At 34.4% G+C, this 26669-nt stretch overlaps 4 protein-coding genes and 1 non-coding gene across 10 annotated transcripts; 2 read left to right on the forward strand and 3 right to left on the reverse strand.

Annotated features, from left to right (window-relative positions):
* The first annotated feature begins 1220 nt into the window (after positions 1 to 1220).
* On the forward strand, positions 1221 to 7027 carry LOC105764973 (uncharacterized). 4 transcript variants are annotated; one of them, XR_001124767.2, is made up of 7 exons: positions 1221 to 1555; positions 2430 to 2760; positions 2983 to 3634; positions 3719 to 3918; positions 3996 to 4240; positions 4330 to 5430; positions 6418 to 7027. XR_001124767.2 is itself a non-coding variant. In XM_012583823.2 (6 exons), exons 2-6 carry the CDS (start codon positions 2492 to 2494, stop codon positions 5115 to 5117), a joined length of 2154 nt encoding a protein of 717 aa, XP_012439277.1. In that variant the 5' UTR covers positions 1221 to 1555; positions 2430 to 2491; the 3' UTR covers positions 5118 to 5748. The 4 variants fall into 4 exon arrangements, 1 of the variants encoding a protein (XP_012439277.1); XR_001124766.2 differs by lacking the exon at positions 6418 to 7027 and adding an exon at positions 5517 to 5748; XR_001124765.2 differs by lacking the exon at positions 6418 to 7027 and adding an exon at positions 5543 to 5748.
* LOC105764974 (protein IWS1 homolog 1) lies at positions 6960 to 11029 on the reverse strand. Its single transcript, XM_012583824.2, has 11 exons — positions 10885 to 11029; positions 10359 to 10767; positions 9501 to 9620; positions 9074 to 9294; positions 8860 to 8989; positions 8699 to 8761; positions 8523 to 8600; positions 8096 to 8187; positions 7916 to 7978; positions 7644 to 7830; positions 6960 to 7383 (listed from the first exon to the last, which is right to left on the reverse strand). Exons 1-11 carry the CDS (start codon positions 10890 to 10892, stop codon positions 7285 to 7287), a joined length of 1470 nt encoding a protein of 489 aa, XP_012439278.1. The 5' UTR covers positions 10893 to 11029; the 3' UTR covers positions 6960 to 7284.
* Positions 11030 to 14042: 3013 nt separating this feature from the next.
* LOC105764975 (probable xyloglucan endotransglucosylase/hydrolase protein 30) lies at positions 14043 to 15699 on the forward strand. Its single transcript, XM_012583825.2, has 4 exons — positions 14043 to 14365; positions 14446 to 14546; positions 14613 to 14821; positions 14982 to 15699. Exons 1-4 carry the CDS (start codon positions 14161 to 14163, stop codon positions 15511 to 15513), a joined length of 1047 nt encoding a protein of 348 aa, XP_012439279.1. The 5' UTR covers positions 14043 to 14160; the 3' UTR covers positions 15514 to 15699.
* Positions 15700 to 16533: 834 nt separating this feature from the next.
* Positions 16534 to 16605, reverse strand: TRNAQ-UUG (transfer RNA glutamine (anticodon UUG)). The gene has a single exon. It is a non-coding gene; the product is annotated as a tRNA-Gln (tRNA).
* A 437-nt stretch (positions 16606 to 17042) lies between these two features.
* LOC105764976 (cellulose synthase-like protein D3) lies at positions 17043 to 21632 on the reverse strand. 3 transcript variants are annotated; one of them, XM_012583826.2, is made up of 4 exons: positions 21318 to 21632; positions 20236 to 21031; positions 19221 to 20028; positions 17043 to 18952 (listed from the first exon to the last, which is right to left on the reverse strand). In XM_012583826.2, exons 2-4 carry the CDS (start codon positions 20988 to 20990, stop codon positions 17201 to 17203), a joined length of 3315 nt encoding a protein of 1104 aa, XP_012439280.1. In that variant the 5' UTR covers positions 20991 to 21031; positions 21318 to 21632; the 3' UTR covers positions 17043 to 17200. The 3 variants fall into 3 exon arrangements, with proteins under 3 accessions (XP_012439280.1, XP_052481413.1, XP_052481412.1); XM_052625453.1 differs by lacking the exon at positions 21318 to 21632 and adding an exon at positions 21128 to 21145; XM_052625452.1 differs by lacking the exon at positions 21318 to 21632 and having other exon boundaries at positions 20236 to 21121.
* Between the last annotated feature and the right edge of the window lie 5037 nt (positions 21633 to 26669).

The following is a 26669-nucleotide window of genomic DNA, read 5'->3' on the forward strand; positions in this document are numbered from 1 at the left end:
TTAGGGGTGTTATATGGATGCTTACCAACATAATGACGAACAAAATCCAAAATGTTTTAGAGGTTGCATCAGCAATGCTCCGCCTCACTGGATTGATGGAACTAAATTTATGGATGGATGATTAATCTTAATGTTCCTATTAGCTTTGATAAGCTAAATTAATTACCATTATAGTATTAATGAAATCAAATGTTTGCTAAATCACAATTATTTATTTGAACTCTTAGTAAAAAGAAAAATATTTATTTCAACTCATAAAATATTATAAATTAAACTCCATCCCAAAATTTATTCAAAGCTTCAAATTTCATTATTCTCGATTCGTAAAGAAAATTTTACTTGTACATGCTTCAATAATATACTTGTAAGTTGAACTTTTGAACTCAAATTGACCATTTCAAAATATTTTAAATAGTTAAGAGATTGATTTTCAAATTATAAGAAGGCATCTGAATTACAAAATATTTAGATTTCATCCAAAAACACGTTACAAGTTAACTCATATTTTTATCCTTTAAAAAGTAACTTTAACAAATTTAATCTAATGAATTTCACCCCAATCATTAATGTATCATTTACTCAATGTTTTTGAAACTGGATTGATAGTTGAACTGATTAGACCATCGATTTATCGGTTTGATCAATTTGAAAATTTTAATTAAATAAATCGTTAAAAAATCATAAAATCTTAAAATCGATTTAATCGGTTGTACCAATTTGTGACTCAACTAATTTAAAACCTCCAGAATCCAATTCAAATAATCATACATTTACTCTTTCCTCAAAAAGATTGTTAAGCTTTCCATGGTAGAATAGGTAGTTAATAGTGTTGGATTAATTGGTTTTCTTGGTGATGGAAAAGTTTTAAGTTTGAAATATTTACCACATTTTGTTTCGAATGTGCTCATAAATTATTTACTCCTTTCTTAATTATTTAGTTTAATGATTTTATGGATTTTGTGTTAAGTTGATATAAGATGAAATACGGTAGAGCTAGCAAATCGATGGTAATAGGGAAACGTAAGAGGATGTGAATTTGAGTATATTAAGGTGCATTATTATCTTATTTATAAGTTGAAGAGCAATTATAAAAATTTTTAGATATTATATAAAAAACATATACGAATAAAATTATTAAAAAAAAATCAAACGTACATCAATCTAAATTACCAAATCCGAAACCCACGTTAATGTAACTTGTGGCCGACCTTCGATACCATAAGAGAAACACATCTCTGAACAAGCATGCAATGGTAAAGCCCTAAAAACAGGGTAGCCGAAACCCAATATTAGGATATCGAATTCTTATCCCCAAACTAACCCAACTGCTCTCCTTTGCTATGCACTGTACCAATACAAACTACCTCCTTTTCTTCTACTCAAATTTTGGCGAAAACCCTAAACCCTTCCCTCTAGTATCTCGTTTTTTTTTTCGTATTTTCTTTTCTTTTTTCTCCATCTATATTTAGTCTGTTCCCTTTGCAGCCAAAAATAGGACTATACCCAGAAATTCTGGAGTGAAGCCTAGCTTTTGCACTCTGGCTCTGATACTGAGGTATTATTTTTCTACTCTTTCTATCTTATCTAGGATTGTTGATGGGAAAAATTCGATTTTGGTTGGAGTAAATATCACTGTGAAACTTGCTTATGATTCTTTTTTGGCTTCCAAGACTATTTTATTTCAAGTTTTTGGAATTGCGTTGTTAAGCTGCTTAAAATTTGATTGGTTAGTTGTTGCTGTTTTTTTTTTTAAAACGTATTTGATTCAATCTGCTGTTAGTTGAAGTGATTTTTTTCATTTTCTTTTAAGGGCATTTTACCCTTTTTAATGAGAGAAATTAATTGGTTTATGTTTTAGTAGTCTGTGGTATGTGCTCAAATAATGAACATTGAAGTTCAATGGGTTGCTCTCTCTTTCTCGAATGATTGGTCTTTTTTTGGTTTTGGAATAGTTTGAGAGAAAGAGAAGAACATGAATCCTCAAATAAAATTAATTATTATCATTTTGATATATTTAGCTTCATTCGAGATATATTTCCATGTATTTGAGACAAGTCAAAATTTTGAAAGAAAAAAAAAGATCTCTAGCTTTTTCAATGTCTTATTCTAGCTTTATTAGTATTTTAGAATTGGTCGAGAAGTGATACTGACTGATATGGGTAGGGTTTGTTTTGCTTTAAGTTTTAAGACCTACTGAAGAAAACAAGTGCGTATTATTGGACTTTAATGGTTGCGATCTGTACTTTCAATGATAAGAATTCTCATTGTTGACTAGACGATCGCTATGATCTTGTTTTGTGAAAAATTATCCTTTGTGAATTGTAAGTTTTATTTCTGGAAACGTAATTTACTAAAATGGTTCTTGTTTCATGTTTCATAGAAGCATTGTCATTTTGTTGATCACGGTATTCTATGCTTAATTTTTGCAGGTATGCTGCTGAATCTCATGTTGGCTCAATAGTAGATTTTACACGTTGATAGAAGTCCATAGATGGAGATAGTTGAATCAATACTTGATATTCCAGTGCAAGATCCACCAGAGGAGGAGTTCTCTTCTGCTGATTTGATTTGGACAAAGTTTGGCACAGCGGAGCACCATGATGATGTAGCACTCATTCCTTATGCTCGAGTAGATGAATTTATAATCGGAGAATGCTCCAATGTAGAATGCCCAACACGATTTCATATTGAGAGGGGACGGAAACGATCAATGGGCAGTTTAAAGGAGTACAAGAGTGATGAATATTTGGAATATAGACTGTAAGTTTGAATCATGCTTGATAATGTTTCCCATTTTGTGCTCTTTTGATTTCCCTCTGCTCTGAACATAAGATTTTTTTTCTTTTGACTGATTCTATCTTCTATCTACAAAACCTGTAATGTTTCCTGAAGTGTTAGAAGATATGATATTCATTTTCTCACTAATATGAGTTCAACCTGAGAATAAACATCTGTTCTTATGTTTCCCATGTATATTTGAAGATATTGGTGTTCCTTCGGTCCTGAAAATTATGGGGAAGGTGGAGGTGTATTACCTAGTCGAAGATACCGTCTAAACACCCGAAATCGGGCTGCTAGACCTCAATCCATGAGAGGATGCACATGCCATTTTGTAGTGAAACGTCTTTATGCTCGTCCAGCGCTTGCACTTATTATATTCAATGAGAGACGCCATATAAACAAGTCTGGTTTTGTTTGCCATGGGCCCCTTGATAAAGATGCCATTGGCCCTGGTGCTAAGAAAATTCCATATATTTCCAATGAGATTCAACAACAAACAATGTCCATGATCTATCTGGGTATTCCTGAAGAAAACGTGCTAGAGAAACACATTGAGTATGTTCAACGGTATGGTGGTTCAGATGCGACAGTTAGTACCCTTGCTTCCCAATATGTCCGCAAACTTGGCATGATCATTAAGAGGTCAACCCACGAGTTAGATTTAGATGATCAAGCTAGCATTCGGATGTGGGTTGAACGCAATAAGAAATCTATATTTTTCTATCAGGACACTTCTGAGACAGATCCTTTCATTCTTGGGATTCAAACAGAATGGCAGTTGCAACAGATGGTTCGTTTTGGCCATCGCAGTCTCATAGCAGCTGATTCAACATTTGGTATTAAAAGACTCAAGGTAATAAACTGGTTATTTTCTGTTTGTTCAGAGCTTTGAGAAGTTATTTTAGTTGGTATTACATGATGGTGTTTCTGAATGCAGTACCCTTTATGCACTCTTCTTGTATTTGATTCAAGACAACATGCATTACCTGTTGCATGGGTCATTACCCGCAGTGTTGCAAAGCCAGATGTGGCTAAATGGATGAAAGCACTGCTTGATCGAGCTCGGAGCGTAGATCCTGGATGGAAGATCAATGGTTTTGTGATTGATGATGCAGCCATGGAGATTGATCCCATAAGGCAGGATATTTTTGCTTTAAAGTTTGGCTTGAATTGAGTGTTTCACTTTCTTACTCCTGTTTTGTCTGTTTTATCAGGGATGCTTTTTGTTGTCCTATCCTATTTTCAATTTGGCGTGTTCGTGGATCCTGGTTGAGGAATGTTGTTAAGAAATGTTCCAACATTGAAGTTCAGCGGGAAATTTTTAAGCGCCTGGGAGAAATAGTTTACAGCATTTGGGGTGGCTTAGACACTTCAGTTGCCTTGGAAGAATTAATTCTTGATTTTGTCGATCAATCTGCCTTCATGGAGTATTTCAAATCCACTTGGGTGCCTAAAATTGGTTAGATCCCTCATTACACATCCACAAATATGGCAATGTGATGAAGATTCCCATGTCTGATACTGATGTTGTTTATCTCTGTTTGACAGAAATGTGGCTTTCAACAATTAAAACTTTCCCACTTGCAAGCCAGGAGGCATCTGGTGCCATAGAAGCCTACCATGTGAAGCTGAAAACAAAATTGTTTGATGATTCACATCTTGGTGCACTTCAGAGGGTTGACTGGTTAGTACACAAGCTAACAACTGAGTTGCATTCAGCGTATTGGCTTGACCGGTATGCAGATGAAAGTGATTCTTTTCAACATGTCAAGGAAGAATACATTGCATCTACATCTTGGCACCGAGCGCTGCAAATTCCGGATTCCGCTGTTACATTAGATGATAAGGGCCACCTATTTGCAAAGGTAGCAAGTCAGAAAGACAGCAGCAGAACACATTTGGTTTGGAACCCAGGATCAGACTTTGCTTTCTGCGACTGTGCATGGTCAATGCAAGGAAACTTTTGCAAGCACGTCATCAAGGTCAATATGATCTGTGAAAATGCCAAAGGCTGCAGACCTTCCATGTCTTTTTGGTCATTCAGGGAGATATTGATCGATCTTTGCAAGAGACCAATGGATGACTCAATCGGATTAGATGAGTCAGTTGCCTGGACCCACCAGATGCTTGATCAAATCAAACAACTTGTTGAATTAAATAGTTCAAATGATATTGGCATTGTGGTAAATAATATGCCATTGAAATGGATCTCTAAGAAGGGAAGAACATTTGTTGGTATACCAGCTTCACTTCCAGCTCTTCCATCTGATTCCAAGACCATCACAAAGAATGTGCAGAAGAGTCGGAAAAGGAAGAGGTTATCAAGATTAAGATGATCATTGAAGTTGGTTTATACTGGCCAGCATTTAGCTAACTTCAAACCCTATGGGTGGGGTGCGCTCTGTTTGAAACTATTGTCCATTTCCATGTTGGATAACGTCAACTTCATTGCTTGAAGCATGAGAAGCAAAGCTATTCTTTAAATAGTACTGTACTTTGCTGCCTCCAAAAATGGATTTTGATGGAAACAATTTGTCCATCATTTTGCGCATGCCGATGTATTCATTTCAGAGGAAGATTCCACATATTCATGTTCGTTCCAGCGTTCATATTGGGGGATGTCTTAAGGCCAACATCTTGAGAAGGGAGGTATGCATCTATAACCAATCTATCTATCCATGTTATTGAGAATGCTTCAGAATTTGGAACTCGAGTGTTTGTCATTTCATTCTCAGGAGGTCCTTCACGTTCAATTTTTCAGGGAAAACGGGGCAAAGCATAAGGCATCATGCCAATGGATGCATATCTCGCTATTTTTATTGATGGACAATTAGAACATATCATGTATAGACTGTTTGGGTTGAGATTTGAATTTGAGTTGCATAGAAAGATTATATTACGTGATAGCATATATGTATACCTTTATTAAATATAATAAAGATTATAAAAGATCTGTTTTTCTTGCAAGCACGACTCAGTTATGATTGAAACGTTTTTTTGGTACATTTCCAAAAACCAAGAACTTAAGGCCAAGAGAAACTAATGAAAGCCTTAGAAGCACACCTAGCCTACTGTCTAGTTTCCTTCCTGAGTCACAGATTTTCTATGGTCTCTTGGTAGAGGGCTATAGAGTGGAGGAGACAGATGTCATCAAAAGCCGAAAAAAGCTTCCATCCTCCAATGGTACAGCCAATGAGGTCCCATTTTGAGGAATTTGCAAGAAGTGACATTATGAGATTTGAGAATCATAAGAATAGATTGTAGCAGTAAAATTTTGGCCTACAGTTTGCTTAATGATCTGTAGCTTTTAACATAGAGCAATTGTGAGCCATTAGTTACCTGTGCAGTCGCAAGTTCCGGAAACGGTGTGCAAACAAAGAGTCCAGTGGGGGGTTTTGGACTCTTGAATTTGGTGATCTAAGGAATCTAGTTCCAGAGACGATGTGCAGGGAAAGAGTCCAGTTGGGGGTTTGGATTCTTGGATTTGGTGATCTAAGAAGTCTAGGTTGTGTGGCCAGAGGAGTATTTGATTCAAAGGATTTAAGAATAGAAATGTGCAAATCATTGATTCTCTTGAGTGCACTCAAAGCGTTGGGGTCAATTTTCCTAAATGTGAGTTCATTTCTAATTTTTCAGATGATCTAGAGGGTCCACCCGACTAAAGAATAGCAGAATTTAGAGTAGTTGGTCTTGATGTCATTTGATTAAAGCCACTGAAGTAGCCAAGCAGAGACGGAGATGGGTTTAAGGGATTCAAAGCCGAACGAAAGGGAGGATCCAAACCAGACTGCTCGTGCAAAGTGACATTCAAGAAGAAAATGTTTTGGTGTTTCCATACAGGTCATACATAAGGGACGAAAGTTATCAGATATAAAAAGCGCTTTCAGAAAAAATCCTTAATAGGAAGGCAATTATTGCAGTTTTAATCCATGCTTTATGGAAAGTCGGGTCTGGTAGAGTGTGAAGTTTCCGATTGCCATAGCAGCAAGTAAACATTCTTATCAAAGAACATGCCATGAATCGTGTTTCCAAACAATTGTCTTTTACCATGATAAATTGAGAGAGTATTTCAAAACAATCTTGTCCTTACCACATTGAATTAAGAGAGGTTGGAGACGAGAATTTCGAAGGTCTTTCTATAGTCTTAAACATTCGAACGGAGATTGACACTATTGAGCTTGAGAGGTCGAATCATTTGTTATAGGTAAATGAAGTGACTGTTTAAAACGTTCAGAGACATTACATTGTTTAAAACGTTCAGAGACATTACATTAACAAATTTATTTAAACTTAACGCTTTCTCTCCAAGTCAAAATATCAAAATAAGTTGAAGATGTTAAAGGGAGCAGCTGCCCGTGTGGTGAACCCCTCTTCAATAATTATTCCAGCTGAATGTAATGCAGAAACATCTGCATCCAGACACTTCTTATATTGGTCTTTGCATCTCTGATAACGGCAAAGTAAGCTCCACACCATAGCCAATTTGGGCATCTAGGGTATCATTTACAGGTACTTCAGCATACCACGGCCCTCAACACTAAGTTTAGTCGCCTGCAAATTCTTCTTTTTTGGTGCTTTCAACTGCTGCAACTTCTTATTCATCTGCCATGAAAAGGTCAAGACGATCAGTTTCGAAAAATAAACTGAATATAGAACAATCGGAATGCTTGTTTCCAGATAATTATGTATAACCTAGACGTAAATTTAAGGAGGCATTCAGAGTAGTGCAATGTTTGGGGATCAGACAGTTGTATGAACATTATAGATACATCCCCCTTTGTTTCATTAACCCAAAAAACCCAAAAAACCGTTTCCAAATATTTAAAACCAACACATTTAATACCAGGGAGATAAAACCAAACCTTTAAACGGCGCTGATCTTGAATAACTTGTTTCGCACGGGCCCTAATTTCATCTGGATCAATCTTAGACTGGGGGCGCACAACAAAGTCCATTGGTGTTGCATCAGGCCTCGAAGCATGCAGCCTTGAAGAAGATTCCGACCTTGAAGCATCCTGAGCTGATGTTGATCGTCTAGACTTTTGGTCACTGTAATTTTATAACCAACAGTTACATTAACGAGCATATAGAATCAGAACAGTCATATCAAAGCAAGCATTAGGTTACATCTTACCGAGAAATGTCCAAATCAAAATCACCATCTCTAGATTCCATTGCTGCAGCTCTATTTGCAGGCCTACAAAAGAATATCAAGAAAATAACAATAAGAAACACAATATGAAAATGCATGTATAAATAACAATTTTTTAAGCAAACATGATATAATTAGCATAAAACTGACTAAAAGGAGAACCTTTTGACAGGTGGCCTTCGCAAGGGAACCCTATCATCATCAACATTTCTCATGTCCTCAAACCTTGTGCTCTTATTAAAGATTGGTCTACTCTGCATTATGTTCAACATTATTTTAAAGAGTTAATGCAACTCGATAGAAAAGAACTCTTTGAATATATATATAAAGAAACCTTTTAAGACAACCTAGGAAACGTAAATTTGACAAACAGTATTTGATTAAACTAAGGTAAAGGTTTTACAGAAATCACAAGTGCCGAAAATTCAGCAATCAAATTTGTACTCTATAAGCAACATACTAATGAATTAAAAATTAAAACATAAAAGCCACAAGGCGTGAGTATTACTAATATGGTTCCAACAAAGAAAAGAAGGAAATCAGGACAAAATTAGAATATAAAGAACAGGAGCTTCAACCAGAACATTACCCATTTATCAACCAAATCCTTAGCAAGTTTCCTGTTGGAAGTGGTTTCCTCATCTGATTTTGATAAAAACATAATGACCTGCAATAATATTTGATAGTTAAAAGAATCAAAAGCCAATAGAAAAATGCTTCAAAATAGAAAGCTGGATGTTATTATCGCAGAAAGAGGTTCCTAACCTTTCCAAGTCCACTTTTCTTTAGCTGCTCCCTTCTATCATGCTGCTCTAGATCAATTGGAAACTGCGTGAAAAAAGAACATTTCAGTTTTTTGTGTAACAGAATGTTGGGACAGTGACCATTATTGCACAGGCCAAAATTGAAAGAAGGCCAGTTTGTACATCAGACAAAATCTGCAAAATAGCTGCACGGATATTTATATTTGGCAAGCTTCCATCAGGAAGAGGTTCAAGCCAATTTTTCAACAAGGTTAAAACTCCATGATCTAAGAATTCAGGTTGAAGCTGCTTCCTGCATAAAGAGTAATTTTAAAGATGAGAATAATCCTTTCTAGATAAAGACAAGCAAGCCTTATTTACTTGGCAAGCAGCTTACTTTGAGAGAACCTCGGTAAGAAGTGGCAACTTCTTGAGTTTACTAATAGCAGGCTTCCCTTGTCTATTAAGCTCTGCATCTTCTTCAGCAGTTACCTCAAGCTCAGCCATTACACTCTCAACTAGCAATGCAATTTCTGCAGGACTTTTCTCATTCTTCTTCCTTTTTTTACCCATCTTAAATAACTCCTTAATCTCTGGATCCTCATCATCTTCCTCTGCCTAAAAGATTGTAAAAGTGATCCAAAAGCATCGTAAAATTAGACCTCTTCATATCATCAAATTTTAAGCAACCAGTAGATTTGTATTTCTAAGTACATAAATCTATGAATATAATAGCAAACCAGATTCCTAAAACTCTTTATTAAAACAAAGACGAACGCGCATTAAATACATAAAAAAAGAAGAAGAAGAAGATGATTGATAACCTGAGGAGCTGCACCAGGCGACCTTGCTTCATTGTCACTTCCATACCTGTCTGCAGGGTCGACTCCGCTGTCATCTATGAAGTCATCATCATCCATAGTCCTAGCACCCTCTTGATCATTCTATGCCAGTAGAGATGGTCAATGAGAAACTTAGCTAGCCTTTCACCATCTTTTATTAAATTCCAGAGCAGAAATTTGATTGTGCAAACAAGCTTATCTTAGTAAACCAAGCATACTCAATCAAAATAGAACATTGAGAAGTAAAACGGTATCATAAACAGATAAAGAACACATTGAAATTGATATATAACTATCCATTGGAAGAACAACAAAAAGCCAATTTATACTAGTAGCAATAATAATGGTGAGTCTTGAAGCCAATATTTTCAAAGGTGATTCTTAACCTTGTGAGCATATTATGATTAAAACTAGGAGATCCTAATGCCTTTTAACTGTAAACTGAAGGGTTGAAAACCACCATAGGAGGCTCACAAATGTTTTTGCTTTCCAACAATAAATTTAATTCTCAACTTTAGATTGTGAAAAGACAAACTAGTATTTTTTACTGAGAACTAAATTATCTTAATATAAAATAGACAAAAGAGAAAAATGGCAACCAAACATGTTTTCTCTTTTTCTGCTTTACTTTATAACCAAGTTTTAAAGTAAATTAATGCAAACAGATAAAAATTTTACTAAATCCAAATTCCAATAAATAATATAAGAATCTAGCTTCAAGCAATAAACAACATAGTTTATAATTTTTTATGCAACTGAAACCATTGAGAATCCATAAACATAAAACCCAAGTCTCCGAATTCAACCATCAATAATCCAATTACCAGAAAAAGAAAATACCTCAGGATTAACCCACTCCCACATCTCATTCACTTCCTCTGACTTCCCCAACTTTTTAACAGTTCCTTTTTCACTAACACCCCCAGAAAATTTCTCCTTGTGCCTCTTCTCCTTCTTCTTGCTCTTCTTCGCATCAGATTCCGATCCTTCCCTCCCAAAATTGGACTCTTCGTCTTCATCTAACAACTCAGGGGCAACCATACTCTCTTTTCCCGTAGAACCTCCTTTCTTAACCAACCTTTTTCTAGGTTTCCCAACCTTATCGGTATCGTAAACCGGTGTCTGCGGTCGTTCTTGTTGGCCCCAATCTTCCAAGTCATCGAGAAGGTCTTGCGGCGGCTCCGGCGATCCGGGGTCCGATTGAAAGTCGTCAAAGTCCATAATCGCCTCTCCTTCCTCATCGCGATAACTATAAGAGACATAAAAGAGACAATCACCGTAAACAAACCCTAGGGCTTTTTTAAAAATATCTTTATATATCTATGAAAAAGTTAAAAACCCAAAATTCAAGAAGAGAAAAGCTTACGAATCCATGGCGTTGGCGATCAATCACGGGCACAGAATTAATTTTGCTTTTTCTAGTTAGATGATGAATGAGAAAACATAAACCAAGTTATAAGCTGCGCAGGAATGTTTCGTTTCACCCGCCAAGTCGGATCGGTCCACTCGGGTTTTTACTCTCTTCACGTTGGATTGTTAAAAATTGGTTTAAATTTTGGGTAAACTGCACTGTTAGTCACTAAACTATGTTTAAGTTTTTGTTTTGGTACTGTACTTTTCAAAAGTTTTTATTTAAGTCATTGAGTTGTTTAAATTTTTTTCTTAAAAAAAGTTCTGTTAGTGAGTTCCAAGGGACGATTCGGTGATCCGAATGGTGTATCAATACCCATCGACGATTAAAAGAATATAACTTAGATCCAAGTCAATATGTGATCAATGTTGAAGATCGGAGAAAAAATTTATTTAAATTTTAATTCACAGATTTGTGACGTCCAAAAATATTTTATGAAAAAAATTAAATTGTAGAAGAGAAAGGGAAAGGTAGTTTCGATTGGTGCAAACAGTGTGACTGGATATAACATAAATTTTAACAAATCAGTGGTTTAAATGAAATTTTTTAAATTGTTCAGTGACCAAATTTTTAGCTAAGTGACCAAAATGAAAGTTTATCCATAATTTATTGACTAATAATGTAATTTACTCTTAAATTTTAAATAGGTTGGAAGTTTGTAATTTATACCGTGTATTTAAATTTAGGTTTAAACATGGGAAAGAAATTGAATTCCCCGAAGATATTATTATCTTTAAATATATGCGACCTAATTCAAAAATATTTATTCAATTATTAATATACTTAATTTTTTTATAAAACTAGAAACATATTTTAACTTTAAATTTAATATAATGGGATTTACATTTTAAAAGTAAATTTTAAATAAATATTTTATATTTTTATAATTAAATTTAAATAAATATTTTATATATTACAAATTTGACTTCATTTACTTTTATTTAAATATATCTTACTTATTTTAAAATTAGTTATATATTTTGTGATAATTCCATTAAATTATTTTCATCTAAAACAAATAAATTAGCATTATTTTAAGATAATTAGCTTAAATTGCATTTCTTTTAATTATAAATCAAAATTTTTAAGATAAATAAAAATAGGAACTTTTTCAAAATTTTAATTAATACTAATATCGTTTTTTAACAATTACATAGATTCTTAGAAATTACGTTATCTTCAATCACATTTCATTAAAATTTTAAGTGTTAATTCATTATTTGGTTTTGGTACATCAATCGACTTCAATGTTAAATTTAGTATCAAAATCATTTTATTCTAGTTTAATATCTGAGTTTATTTTAATGTTCAATTTAATTTTATATATATATATATATATATTAAGTTCTGGCTAAATAAGGAAATAAATATATATGTTAATATTATAGTTTTTTATACGAACACTTTTCATTTCAGCCATTTATTTTTAATTTGGGTAAAATTTTCTCTTATTCCTTATCTTTTAATTTTTAATTTTATAAGTTATTCCATTCATTTTTTAGAAATATATTTTCTTCAGATTTTTATATTATTAAATACAAAGTTGGTTTTAAATAAGTTATATCTTTAAATTATTTTACTTAATTAAATAAAAATTAATATTATAATATTAAAATTATTAAAATTTAAATTGTTAAGCTTAAAATATGGTTCTAGAAAAGAAAAATATTAATAATATTTATGAAATTAAATTCATTGTTAATAATAGTTAATTACATTAGTTGATTAAAATGGAGCAAAGATAATTACAAAATTATAAAAAATTGAATATTCTTTAAATTATAATAAATTAATATTCAACGATTTTTGTATTTTTAATATTAAATATTTTTAAATCAAATAACATTAATATAACTCAATTTGAATTAGTTAAATGTTTTAAAATATTTTATAATTACATTACTTTTCAATTCATTAATAACAAAAATTAATATTATAAAATATTAAACGATATGGAATAGGAGTTAGAATTTGGAAACATTACCCTTTTTTAGGTTAAATTCTATTACTTCCTCTATGTTTTATAAAATTTGTGGATTTAATCCTTTATATTTTTATTTTGTCCATTTTAGTTTCTATACTTTCTCAATTTTAAAATTTTAGCCATCACCAAACAATAATTGATAAATTTATTAAGTTAAGTTCTATTGTTTCCAAAATTTGATGCACCAAACAAGGGCGGAGCCAAAAAATTTTTTGAGGGGGGATTAGAATAAAGTTGTATATTTTTATGATAGCAAAAATAAAATTTCACCATTTTAATAACCTGTATCTTTATAATTTTTAAATGATTAAATTAAAATTTTCTCATTCTTGGGGGGCAAAGTGTAATTTTATCATATACTAATTTAAATTTTTTAAAATTATAAAATGACTAAAGGTGAAAATTTCCATTTTAAAGGGGTCTAGGCCCTTACCTGCCCCCCTTTGCTCTGCCCTTGGCACCAAACATATTGTCATATTTTTAATGTCATGTTACTTCATTATTTCCAAATATTACTCACTAAAAATTCAATTAATGGATTGACGAATGCCATTCATGTCAACACTAAAATTGCAAAATTCAAAAAGTATAGAGATTTAGAATGATCTAATTGAAGAATATGAATCAAATCTACAACTATACGCAAAGTACATGATTAATAATTAAATTTATTTAACCAAACGAATTTAACTCTACTGCTTTTTCTTACAAAATTCTTGTCACCCCAATAGAATATAAGGTTAAATATATTTTACTATTGCATATATACGATGTAGGTGAAAAATATATGTAACAAATTTTAAAATTTCAATATAAAAATTAAATCAAGTGTAACTCAATTGAAATGTTAATAGTTCAAATCTTATCAGTTGTATATGTTTTTTTATATTTTATTTAAAACTTAAAATAATATTTATTATTTTATAAAAAATTTGAGTGATACCAACCCATCTAACTCTTAAATAATAATATAAATAGATAAATATATTTTTTTAAAAATATATGATCAAAAGGGTGTTTATTATCATATTAATTTAAAATTTTGCATGGATGAGATATTTTTTCTTACATAACGAAACCAAGGGCATTCGTAGGATTAACAGCCAATTAGACCGTTCAGAATCCAGAAGCAACTCCCAGCCCTTCTTTTATTGTGTAAAAAATAAAAATAAAATGGAAAGAAATAATACAGGAAGAACCCTAAAAGAATAAATAACAAATAAAAAGATCCCGCAATAAGTAAAGAGATGTCGTCAACTCCCCTGTCCTTCATATTTTTCTTCTACTTGTTAATCTCATCCTCCTCTTGGTTGTTGCGCTTCAGTAGTGGTGCAGGTTTCAACCTCACCACCATTGCTTTTGATGATGGATACAACCCTCTCTTCGGTGATTTCAACCTCGTTCGCTCCCCCGATGGCCGCAGCGTTCGCCTCCTCCTTGATGTTTCTTCAGGTAATTTCATTTAATTTAATACCCATGCAAACCCCCTTTTTTCTTTTTAAATTCCGTTTGGGTATTTGATTGAAATTCAGGGTCTGGTTTTATTTCGTCAAGTATGTATGAACATGGATTTTTCAGTGCCAAAATCAAGTTGCCATCTGATTATACTGCTGGAGTTGTGGTTGCCCTCTATGTAAGTTTCTTGGTTTTTAATCTTTTAATCTGATTTCATTCCCTTAATTAATGGTGAATGATGCAGGCATCAAACGGTGACGTATTTGAGAAAAACCATGATGAATTAGACATCGAGTTTTTAGGGAACGTAGAAGGTAAGCCATGGAGATTTCAGACTAATCTGTATGGGAATGGCAGCACAAGCCGAGGCCGAGAAGAACGTTACAGACTTTGGTTCGATCCATCAAAGGAATTCCATAGATACAGTATTTTGTGGACGGCCAAGAACATCATGTGCGTTGTCTTAAACGCCTTTTTTTTCTCCGTTTTGTCCTTAATTAATTTCCCCGTTTTTAATGCCTTTCCTACACGGTTTTTTATATGTTTTGCCTTGGTTCACGCATAAATTAAAGCAACTAACAAGAAAATGTTTTTTTTTTTTTTTAATCTTCAGTTTTTACGTCGATGAAGTTCCAATTCGGGAAGTGGTACGCAGTGACGAAATGGGCGGTGATTACCCAACAAAGCCGATGTCTATATATGCTACCATTTGGGATGCCTCCAGCTGGGCCACTAATGGTGGCAAAATTAAAGTTAACTACGACTATGCCCCTTTCACTGCCGACTTTAAAGAGCTGGTCCTCGAGGGTTGCCCTATGGATCCCATCCAGGAATACCCCGATTTCACTACCTGTAAAGAAAAAGATGCCTGGCTCGAGACTCGAAACTTCGCCGTCTTAACGCCGAAACGGCGATCCGCTATGCGTAAGTTCAGACAACATTACATGTACTACTCATGCTGTTACGACGTATGGCGGTACCCCGTCAAACTTCCTGATTGTGTAATCGATCCGATCGAAAAGGCAAGGTTCAATGAAACCGGAAGGTTAAGATTTAGCGGGAGCCATAAGAAGCAAGCCAAGATCGCAAAAGCACGACGGAAGAAAAAGCAACGGGCTGCTTCCAAAGAACGCACCGAAATGTAGTGTTAGATTTGTGTTGGTTAATTAAAAACGTTATCTGTTAATCTGGACCTTCGGTTTTATTTCTTTTCAATCTTATAATTATAATAATAGGATAGATATCTGTAGGGTGGAATAATTGATTTTTGCACTTACTATTTAGTTCATGTGTAATAATTTACTTCTTTGAATGATTGATTTTGGCACTTACCATTTCTCTCAATGAAAATTGTCTTGTGCAATTTACGAGGTAAACTTATCTTTTCACCTATTTATATTATACGAATATTGTTCACTAACATGACATATTGGGTAGATTCAATACATGTAAATACATATCTTATCTTAAATCTAACACGTCTTTATACGGTCTTATGCACGATCCCACATCCTGCGATCACACATCATCATGTGAACTCAACCAAACCCATTCGGATTTGGACCAAAGATAATGGATACCGTAACAAATATATTAGTAAGATACAATAATTTGAGTAATTTGAGTGATATTAAGTCTCAGATAATTGAAGGAATATGTAAAAGAAATTTGTCTTATATGCAGTAGTAGGGCAGATAAATAACTGGACATTTGGAAATTTACAACTTACGCCACTTCTCAAGTAAAATATTTTTATCTTTTGAATAAAATGGTTTACATTTATACAAACCATCAACACTAAATTTAACCTATATACACTAATTACTCTATACGTCTGTTATATTTGTACCAAATTTCTTTTTATTCCTCAATAATGTATGATATTTTAATTTTATTGTATGTATAATAGATTATTTTAATAAAGATAATTTTCCAAAATTTTATAAATTTTGAAATACATCCAAATAAATATTAATTATTAATTCAATTTAAAATATTATTTTTGATAGTATTTATAAACAATTGAACATAAAATATTTAGATAAGTAATAACTTCCTCTTTGTTAGCAAAATCTGAAAATATACCGTTAGCATGGGATTGTTGGAAGGTAGAAAATTGTATTATTAACTGCCACTTTTTGGTTTCAAAAAATTCCAAGTAAAAAAGGTCCTACCGGGAGTCGAACCCAGGTCGCTGGATTCAAAGTCCAGAGTGCTAACCACTACACCATAGAACCTGTTTATTAAGGCTTTTATACTTAAGACTTCTCCAACGTAAGTATCACGTACTCCTAGACCGCCGAAAATCACTTGGATACGGAATAGTAAAGTTGGAAAAGGTTAAGAGCGGATATATTTTTGCTAGTTGCACAAACCTCGTCAAAATTCTTTGAACGACTTTCAATGACTTCAGTCGTAAGAGTGGATATATTCTTCATTAGCTTAACACTACCTCAATTAAGATGAGTCTGTCTTTGAGGCAAACGAAAAGTTGGACTTTGTTTGCAAGGGCATTAATTACCAAGGAATTTATTAAATCTGACCCAAGACAGTCGTAAAAAACCGCCATCCGTTTGTGACCAAAAAGTAAATTAATAATGGGGCGGCATATGGGTTTTCATTGCTTCCAAACCAACCCACCTGGATATGCAAACGAAGTTAAAACTGCTTCAACTAAAAGCACAAGGATGGAAGGAATTTAATTGAATCTAATTTCAGAATAATCAACCAATCGCATATATATATATATATATATATGTAACTTTCAAAGAATGGGTATACAAATGTGCAACCTTCCCCTGCGTAAAACAATACAATGGGAAGTCATCTGAATCAAGGGAACTGGAATGACCCTCCAATATCAGAATTCTGTGATGGGGGATTGATGGCCACCCACAGTAGAGAAATAGAGATTGCAATCAGACCTGACCATACATATACGATCGTAGGTGTTTTCCCTCGTCTTCCCATTAGACCCTTTGCAAAGGGGTACAGATGAGCCAATACCCAGAAGCTGAAGAACACACCTCCTAGAAGATGGCTCCATTCAGGTACATCACTGTATACCGTACGCAGGACTCCGTACGCAATGGCAATCAAATTAACAAATATGATGGTGAGTGGGGGTATCATGAGAGATGTCCATTTGAAGATGTAGAGATCAGCAAAATCATCATCCACATCATCACCAGCGGATTTTGATGTCAGGGTGAATGATATTTCGATACCGGCAATCACCTTTAATAGCCCCTGGAGCACTGCAGCAAGATGAGCACTGGTGCCTCCAATCAACCAGAACTGTTCATTTCTCCACCACTCTTCCAGTTCAATGCCGGACCACTTGATTTCTAGCACCGCAAGAGCACAAAGGGTCAGGGTGATGGCCAAGAGGTAGACGAGGAATGTTACGTTGAGTGTCTGAACTATGAATTGATCCGAAAAGAGGGACAGTGCGGGAAGGAAGCAGTAAACTATGAGGAATATGGAAGTGAAAGGGTATATCCCAACATTAAGATAAGCAATCCTCTGTAGAAACTTAAGCCTCGGGCTGCCTAGTAGGGCATTGTTGCGTGAGAAGAATATCTCGACCGAGCCAGTGGCCCAGCGTAGAACCTGATGAAGTCTATCAGTGAGATTTATTGGAGCAGTGCCACGGAAAGCATCTCTTTTGGTCACGCAATAAACAGATCTCCACCCACGATTATGCATCCTATACCCTGTGACAACATCTTCAGTTACTGATCCATAGATCCATCCTACACTTTGCCCCCATTCAGTCTTATCTTCATACCAGCATGAGATGACATTGATTGCCTCTGCAATTGTGGATGCATCAAGAGGCTCCCGAGGCATTGTGAGAGCACCTGGCGCTCGTCCGTATTTGATAGAAGGATGATCTGCAAGGGGCTGGCCTTGAATTGCTGCCACCCGGACAGACTCAACAAGTAAAGTCGAGTTTCCAAACTTCTTAGGAATAAGAGCAATATTCATTTCATCATCTTCCCTTAGCTGAACATCTTCAGGGTCAACATCAGGAGCAGAAGCAACAGTTGCAGGCTTCTTAGTACGGGGAAAGCAGCAGCTACAGCAATCAGGGTTATCTCGTAACCGAGGTGGCTCAAAACCATAAAGGGCAGTCCGGCGAAAGAGGCATCCTGTTCCAACATAGACAGGACCCTGAAGTCCATCAAGAGCTCTCATGTTAACATCAAAGAAGACCGTGTTGTGATTGGCATAGCGGTCAGATGGATCAATTCCTTCAAACCTCTGAGGAAATTGGACATAACAAATACACTCCCCATCTCGGTCCATCATAAAGCATATTCCTTCTCTCAATGCTAGGGAATTATAAACGTAGTGGTCACAATCAAGATTAAGTATGAAGGGGCCATTGGACATGATGGCAGAAGCTCGAACAAGTGCATTCATGGCCCCTGCCTTCTTGTTGTGATCATAACCAGGTCGCTTTTCACGAGTAACATAAACCAGCATAGGAAGACGAATGTCAACCTCACTCAGATCCATAGAATTTCCATCGCCTTCGGTACCATTTTGAGGCACAGCACTAGGAGGGTCCAACATCACCTACAATTAATAAAGTTCAGGATCTTAGTTCACATAATCATACCATCATTACAAATGATTAACAAACTTATTTAACAACAGCTTTTGTAATATAGCAACAAATGAGGTCAAAGAACACCCCAAGCAGTGGGAACACAAATGCAACCTAAGATTATATTAAAAATGATAAAAAGGAAATAATAATGAGCAGTTGATAATGGCATGATCACCCCTAGAATGCTCTGGCATATGCATGCCAACTGAAGAGAAGCTATTCTTGAATTCTTACCTGTATGATACTGGCATGATCGCCCCTAGAATGCTCCGGAGCAGGAACTGTCCAAGTGCCGGGCCAGTGGGTGCTATCAGCCATCCAAGTAGCTTTTGGTATCTTCAAAGTTTCCATTGGTTCATCACTATTGTCCTCTCTCCATCGCTTCAAAATCTTTACCTCCTCCCTTGTATTGAAGGCATCAGAACGTCGTCGAATTGAATCAGAAAGACCATTTATCCTGACCTTAAATTCATCATACTCACGTTTTACCCGCCTGCGGTCTCGTACAAAATCCCGTCGCACCTTATTCTTGTAAGGATCTCTCTTTAGATTGAAATAGGATTCAGGGTTTCTAGGCTGAATTTCATGTTTCCTGCAGAAAGGAACCCAAATCCTGGCAAAACTGGCAGCTTCCGCCATGGCCTCAAAGGTTAGTAGTGCACCACCATCATCAGAAACATAACAAGCGAGCTTCTCAACAGGGTACTCGGCTGCCAGAATGGAAAGAATGGTATTTGCGGTGACAAGAGGTGGTTCTTTCTCGGGATCGGCAGTAGAAACAAAGACATCTATGCCTGGTAGATCAGATCTTCCTGAAGGATTATTCGGACTAGGGTTTTCAAATTTCTCTTGTAAAGCATTGAGATCAACATCCCGATTAACCGGACAAAGCTTAGGAAGCTGGTCAAGCAGCCAAGAAAAGGCAAACCATATCTCGCAAACCACAGACATAAGCCACAACCAGATTGCCTCTTCATTTGGGTGGCTGATTCTCCACTCTAAAAATAATCCAAGAACCACAATTCGAATAAGGATTAGGAGCCTGCAAGCATATGAACAGAGAAACGAATAGAAAATTGTTATCATGTCACAGTTATTAAACAAAGCTGTAAAAAACAATCCAATCTCCAAGTTACTTCACGTGTTATGAAACCAGTTGTAGCTTAAAGCTGACCACTAAGCAATTATAACCAAAGCTGGGAGTAGTTATGAAATCTTGTTATCACAGTAAAGAATTGAAGAATCATACCGATATGGACTAAGTAGTGCAGCACGTATGCTCGATTTCTGTGTTAGAGGCTTCCACTGCTTGTCATGAAAAAACTTGGGGTCACCACCGATGTCATGCCTGCTCCCATTCGCACCATCCATCGGCCACACCGCATTCCCATATCCGTAACTCTTATTCGTTTCGTACAAATATTGAGTATAATCAAACTCATTACTATGATTCCTCATTAAGAGCTCAGTTGATTCCGCCACTGGAAAACTCCTGTCGGATTTAGACGACCGTGTTCGGCTAGCCGAAGCCATCTCAGACACATCCAACCCCCTATAATGCTCTCTACATCCGGGACAAAACCCATCACCAGTTGCCAGAGCATCTCTATAACATTCATTACAAATCCTGAAACCACATTCGCATGGGAACACATCTATGCCTTGTCTATTAGTCATCATCTTGGCACCGCATCCAGGTAGTTCACAAAACGACCCTTCTGCAACCACCGTTGCCGGATCGGAGTCAACGATCTTCATGGAGTGAGCACGAGTAACGCGATTGTAACCCCCAGTAAACATGGAACTCGAAACGTACTGTTCCCCGCTTCCTACCACTTGCATAGCAATTTCCATCGGCATTGGCTGGTTATCAGGTGTGGGGGGAAGATGAACTGTGTATCTAGAGAAATCTTCGCCTCCAATTTCACTATCGAGATCGCCAGCCGAGTTCGTTATATGGTGAATTGTGGGCGTTCTTCTAGTACGGCGCGATTCACTTGCCATTGTTTGGTCTTTCTCCTAACCAAAAACTCTTTTCCCAGAACCTGTAATGCAGAAAAACACCTTAAAAGAACAGCATAAAGCCTAAAAATCTTAAAACTTTCTCAAAATTCTATATATTTCTTAGTGGAAGATATAACCTTTTTCTTTTCCTCCAAACATAAAGATTGAAGAGAAAAAAAAAAAAAGGGAAAAGAGTTAGATCAAGTAGTGATCAAAGTCTCTGTATTTAAGGATTGAACTCTGTGATTGCTTACATATGGACAGAGTATAATATATATTATTAAAAAAGAAGCGATAATAAGATGAAGTAAATATTCAAAGGCGTACCAGTTTGAACAAAGCAAACAAAGGGCTAAAAACCAAGAAACGACTCAGTCTAAAACATCAATATCAAGCCACCATCATCTTCTTTTCTCCCAAAAACAAAACTGAGGTCGTTCTTTCTTTCAAAAAATAAACACTGAAACCAAAGAGAAGAAAACAAAACAAGGAATTTGCAAAGGTTTAACTTAATAAATAAATTAAGGGATATTTGAATATTTCCTTTTGCAGGGAAAGAAAAGTTGGTCACTACATTATAGTTTGGAAAGTAAGTTGTGGAGATGTTCGGACATGGCTTGGCAAGGTACTGCGGAAAACCCGGTTTTTCTTTGTTCTTTTTTATTAAGGTGAGAGGAGACGAAATTTTGAGTATTTATGGAGGCTATTTTGGGTATTGAATTTATAACCCGACTTCAACGGTAGAGCGCTGTGTACGCGGTGTAAGGGTTTCGCTTCGGTGCAAGTGAGTTATTTTGGAGCCTGTCAAAGTCAAAATTGTTGATTTTAACTTCCCATGTTGTACACACTTCATATCGCTCCATTTCTTTTTCAAGTGTATAGCTATCGGATAATTAATTAATTATTTAACTAAAAATCTATAAAATTCAAAAATTAAATTAAAATTAGTTTAATGCTCAGTTTCTTGTATCGATTTTTTATATTTTTTTCATGTTACATTTTTGTTTTATTTTATAGTAACTATGTTTTTTTAATTAAAATAAAATGTTGGTAAGATTTAAAGCTCGAAAAATAAGATGAAATTTATTGCCGGCAAAAAATAGAAGTAAAGATATTAATGGAAATTATTGCATAGAGATAGAAAAGGAAATAAATTATTTCCAAAGATTGCTACACGGCTACACCCTCTGTTGGAATATGTTTTCCCATGGGATCGGCTGCAGATGATCCTCGCCTCAACTGGTGGACTCCACGTGCTGACGCGGAACATATGAGTTGTAAACTGCGTCTAATAAAGAAAGAAATCTTATTTTAATTTCATGCAAGGACAAAAAATAATATCAAAAGAAAATTATTTGAAAAAGGGGAAATACTTGAATTAAAATAGGAAAACCTTTTTTTCTTTTTTTGTTGGGAAAACTAAATTATTTCTTCTTCTTTTTTTAATCTAAAACTTTATTTCTCTTTTGGTGGATAAAATGGGACATTCCACGAGGATAAGGAAAATTGATAATCACGAGGAGTCAGAGGATACATTCATTCACCCAAATTAATCTCTAATAATTAATTACTTTTTTTTTACTTACGACCAATTAACCCTAACTAATTTTATTCGCTTCAGTGAAAAGCAACATCAAATTTTGTTCACAATATATGTCATACATCGAGTAAGATATTCGGGTAAAAAAATCTGCTAATATAACTAACACAATTCCATCATCAAGTCAATATACGGATTTATTTATATTAATAATTTTAATATCAATGTAATTAATTGTTTTTTACTTCTTCTCATAATGAATTTTTATTATTATTAATTCATCAGTATGGTATTATGTACGTATATAAACGATGACATGAAACTCCGTTTATCTGTTATGGAGGTTTTTGTCTGCCTCTATGCTTTAAAGGATTCTGGAAAGTGCACGCAGGCAGACATGTTGTGAAGATTGGATGAAATACTAGCTGTCCGGTTGTCTTTTTATGTGTTTTTGACCTCCAATTAAATATAAAAACAGGAGCCAAATGTTGAAGTGGCTGGAAATAGTCTTGTAATGCTTGAAAGCGGAATGGACAACAGTAGGATTTGCGGTGTCAACAATGAATACAATAACAATGCGACCGGTTTTGAAGAATAATCATGACTCATCCAAACAATAATGCCTGCCTGCAGATTTTGGGATGTCCGGCTTATCACTCCCACAAAATAAAATAACTCAATTAGTTTAATTCTGATTGAATACTGAAATCCTTTTTCTAAAATCAAACAAATAGAGAGATTAGGAACATAGAGATGAAATTGCAAAAGCTAAAAGAGTAGATGCACTAAAAGCAAAAATAGAGCTAATGAAATTTAGAATTATGAGAGTAGTGGGACATGTATGGTGGGTGAATTACAAAAGAGAAGATTTGGTGAAAGTGGGAACATTTCAGACTCGTCAATTTCGCATTGAAAGAGAATAAGAAACGTTTTTAAACTCCATTTTGATTGCATCAATAATTATTAGAGGTTGGAATCGCAGTGTGAACTTAGCTTTGGTCATAATCAATTTTTGCCACAAAAATTTATTTTCACCTTTCATTTAATTTTAGTCCTTTTTAATCTTTAAATTTATATTTTTTTCAAATCATCTCAAAATAAATAGAAAAACTAACATCTTTTTTTTTACTTTATTAACATTACATATATGTGAATGCCGTATCAACATTTAACTAATTTTTAAAATTTAAAATTTATAAAAACTATTTTAAAATTAAAAATTATAAAATATATATAATTTTAAAAATTAATTAAATACCGACGTGTTGCCTATATGACAATCAACTTATATGTCACATTAAAAATGTTAACATAAGTTAATTTTTCTATTCAAGATTTGATAAAAAGAATAAATTTTAAAATTAAAAAAGAAAAAAATTAAATAAAATTTAAAATTTTCCTTTTTAAAGTTAAAGTGCAAAAAAAAATGTTATTATGTTAAAATAGTAAGGTAATTTTGATGGGAAAGGAAAGATAATGACAGCATAACATAGGAATTAGGAATATTGGGGCAGCGTGCGCCCATTAAACAGGAAAACCAGGACGAGATAGGGGTGGGCGGTCCCGTGTGCACCGCGTGGGTCCACCCATTTCCGCCATCAGCTTTTTTTCCATCTTCTTTTCTTGTAGGCTATGGCGTGAATTATGGCAACCAAAGCAAATCCAATTTTTTTTTATATAAAATTCTGAACCTGAATTAACGGAAAGTCGTTGGTGAGCTCAATCATCTCTCCTTTACCGCCACATGATCTCAACTCAATTCCAAAAGTAGTGCTTTATAACTTCATAACGTTTCACAAGCTTTCTTTTTCTTTTTTCTTTTTTCTAAAGGAACTTATTAACTTAATTCATAGTTCGGTAGGGTCATTGGCATCAGACAAGCTACTTCATATGCAACTTTATTCCAATACATAGTACATTCGAAATAAAATTCGATGAAGACAGCAAATGAAAATTGCTTCCCTTACATGCTATTGCATCCACTCCACGATTTGCTTCTCTATATATGTGTCAATTTCCAAAGGAGAGTCTTGCAATCATCAATTAGAGTTTGTAACACAGAGGTTCATAACTAGACTAATGACCGCAAAAGAATCTATTTCCACTTTCACTTTCAGCATATTCAGAGCATGGTTGAGTCCATCAAGAAGTGTCCATAGCTCCACTTTGGCACTCGTGGCTCTTGGAATGCATCTAAAGGATCCAACGAGCCAAACTCCTTTATGATCTCTGATAACAGTACCAGCTCCAGCATGCCCAGGATTATCCGAAGCGGAGCCATCAATGTTGATTTTAACAATGTCCAACTTCGGTTTCTGCCAACTAACAGGATTCCCATAGTGGATAAGAGAAGATCCGACCTTGGATTATTATTGAAGAGGATAACATTTCGCAACAGCCGAATCTCCCATAAGGAGAACGCGAAGACGGTTGGCCATGGGATTTTTGGTTTAGACAGCCAACTATTTGCATTGAGATCCCAATCTAGCCAGTTGCTATTCCAATTCAATCCTAGTGAGGATCCGTTTTTTATGGTTGCCCACCAGCAGTTTGTAACCAGGCTCTCTCGGAGAATATGTTCAACTGTTTCTGGGAATCTCTTACAAAAGGGGCAATCCCCTGGTTCATTGACTTAATCCCCGGTTTGTGAGGAGGCCATTTGTTGGGATAACTTTCCTAAAACATTTCTAAAGGAAAATCTGTATTTTAGGAGGGAGTTTAGATTTCCAGAGTCTCTCCCAATATTTTTTATATTTTTAGAAATTTTTAGGATTTTTCTGAAGTCATTTTTTCAACAGGATTAGACTGAAAACCTAATTTCGAGGGTGTAATTGATTCTTAATTTTCAATTAAGATCTCGATTAAGTACAGTTTTGAATAAGAACTCAAATAATTTTTATCTATTCTACAAGGATTTTTATCATTTAAACCTAATTTCATTTTTAGATGAGAGAGTAGAGAGAACAGTTTTTTTCTTTTTAAAAAACTATTATAAAGCATATCCATTATCTCATTTATTTTATAAACACGTGTGTTTTCATTTACTTTATCATTTGAGTATAATTCTATTCGAGTCGGAAATAATATTCATATAAAACACTATTGACAATAGTGATGGTTACATTTTGAAGAACTGAAACATTAAACATTTCATTAAAATGCCTTTACTTGTTAAAACTAAATTCATTTGGAGCTGCCACAATATGTAAATACATACTTATCAAAAAAAAAAAAAGGTAATGATGATCTGAAAGCAAATTATTGATTAAAATGTGGGGCTTGAGATGTGATCTGCCCGTCTATTTCTCTAGTTTGAACATGGTTGCAATTTATATTACTGTCTGCCCATCTTATCTAGAAGCCTATGAATTTCTACGCTCATTTCCACTTCAACATTGACAAAACACAAATATAATGTTTTTTTCCCATGAACCAAAGCTATTCTTCTCAATCCAGACGTTAATCCAACATTTAAAAAAATTTCTAAAATATGTATATATGAACAAAAAAAATTAAGCTTATTTTTAGTAATATAAATATTTAAAAATCAAAATTTAGAGTTGCTTTTTAAGATAAATTAATTAATTTAAATGAATATGTGCAAAATTGAATAATAATTTTTATGTAAATGGAAATAAAAATAAATAAACCTACTCCACCACACAAATAGTCCATGACTTAATCATAAATCAAATTGTTGGTAGTGAGTTGTGGCAGAAGATTGTGGCATTTTACTAATTCCTTGGATCACTTCTTTACTTTAATTATTCACTTCTTAATAACACTTCAGCTTGTGGCAGAGAAGTTGACTAAATCTTAATCACCACCTAATCAATTCAACTATTTTCATCAATCTTTCACTTGAGTGAGTTTTAGTTTGATTATTATGAGTATTATTGTCAATGTAGGAAGACATAGGTTCGAGTGCAATGAAACGCAATATTCTCCTATTTATAGGTGAGGGGGGAATTATGGATAATTTTAATCATTGTGTCAAAATAAATAAATATGATCGAACTTAAAATGAGGTTGTTATTTATGAAAAACATGATTAGAAAAATCAATTATATATATATTTTCATACACTATTAGGAATGTAGTGATAGAGTTTAAACGTGTAGTTTAATCACCAATTGCAC

This window comes from Gossypium raimondii, chromosome 12, assembly GCF_025698545.1.
Source record: "Gossypium raimondii isolate GPD5lz chromosome 12, ASM2569854v1, whole genome shotgun sequence".
Lineage (NCBI taxonomy): Eukaryota > Viridiplantae > Streptophyta > Magnoliopsida > Malvales > Malvaceae > Gossypium > Gossypium raimondii.

Coding starts and splice junctions, on each gene's coding strand:
- LOC105764975 (XM_012583825.2), top strand. CDS start 14,161: ATGTCGTCAACTCCCCTGTCCTTCATATTTTTCTTCTACTTGTTAATC. Junction 14,547..14,612: donor GAGTTGTGGTTGCCCTCTAT/GTAAGTTTCTTG, acceptor TGAATGATGCAG/GCATCAAACGGTGACGTATT. Junction 14,822..14,981: donor TGGACGGCCAAGAACATCAT/GTGCGTTGTCTT, acceptor TTTAATCTTCAG/TTTTTACGTCGATGAAGTTC.
- LOC105764973 (XM_012583823.2), top strand. CDS start 2,492: ATGGAGATAGTTGAATCAATACTTGATATTCCAGTGCAAGATCCACCA. Junction 3,635..3,718: donor TTGGTATTAAAAGACTCAAG/GTAATAAACTGG, acceptor TTCTGAATGCAG/TACCCTTTATGCACTCTTCT. Junction 3,919..3,995: donor ATGGAGATTGATCCCATAAG/GCAGGATATTTT, acceptor CTGTTTTATCAG/GGATGCTTTTTGTTGTCCTA.
- LOC105764976 (XM_012583826.2), bottom strand. CDS start 20,990: ATGGCAAGTGAATCGCGCCGTACTAGAAGAACGCCCACAATTCACCAT. Junction 20,029..20,235: donor GCACTACTTAGTCCATATCG/GTATGATTCTTC, acceptor ATATGCTTGCAG/GCTCCTAATCCTTATTCGAA. Junction 18,953..19,220: donor ATCATGCCAGTATCATACAG/GTAAGAATTCAA, acceptor TATTAATTGTAG/GTGATGTTGGACCCTCCTAG.
- LOC105764974 (XM_012583824.2), bottom strand. Junction 9,295..9,500: donor CGCCTGGTGCAGCTCCTCAG/GTTATCAATCAT, acceptor ACAATCTTTTAG/GCAGAGGAAGATGATGAGGA. Junction 7,384..7,643: donor AAGATCAGCGCCGTTTAAAG/GTTTGGTTTTAT, acceptor TTTTCATGGCAG/ATGAATAAGAAGTTGCAGCA.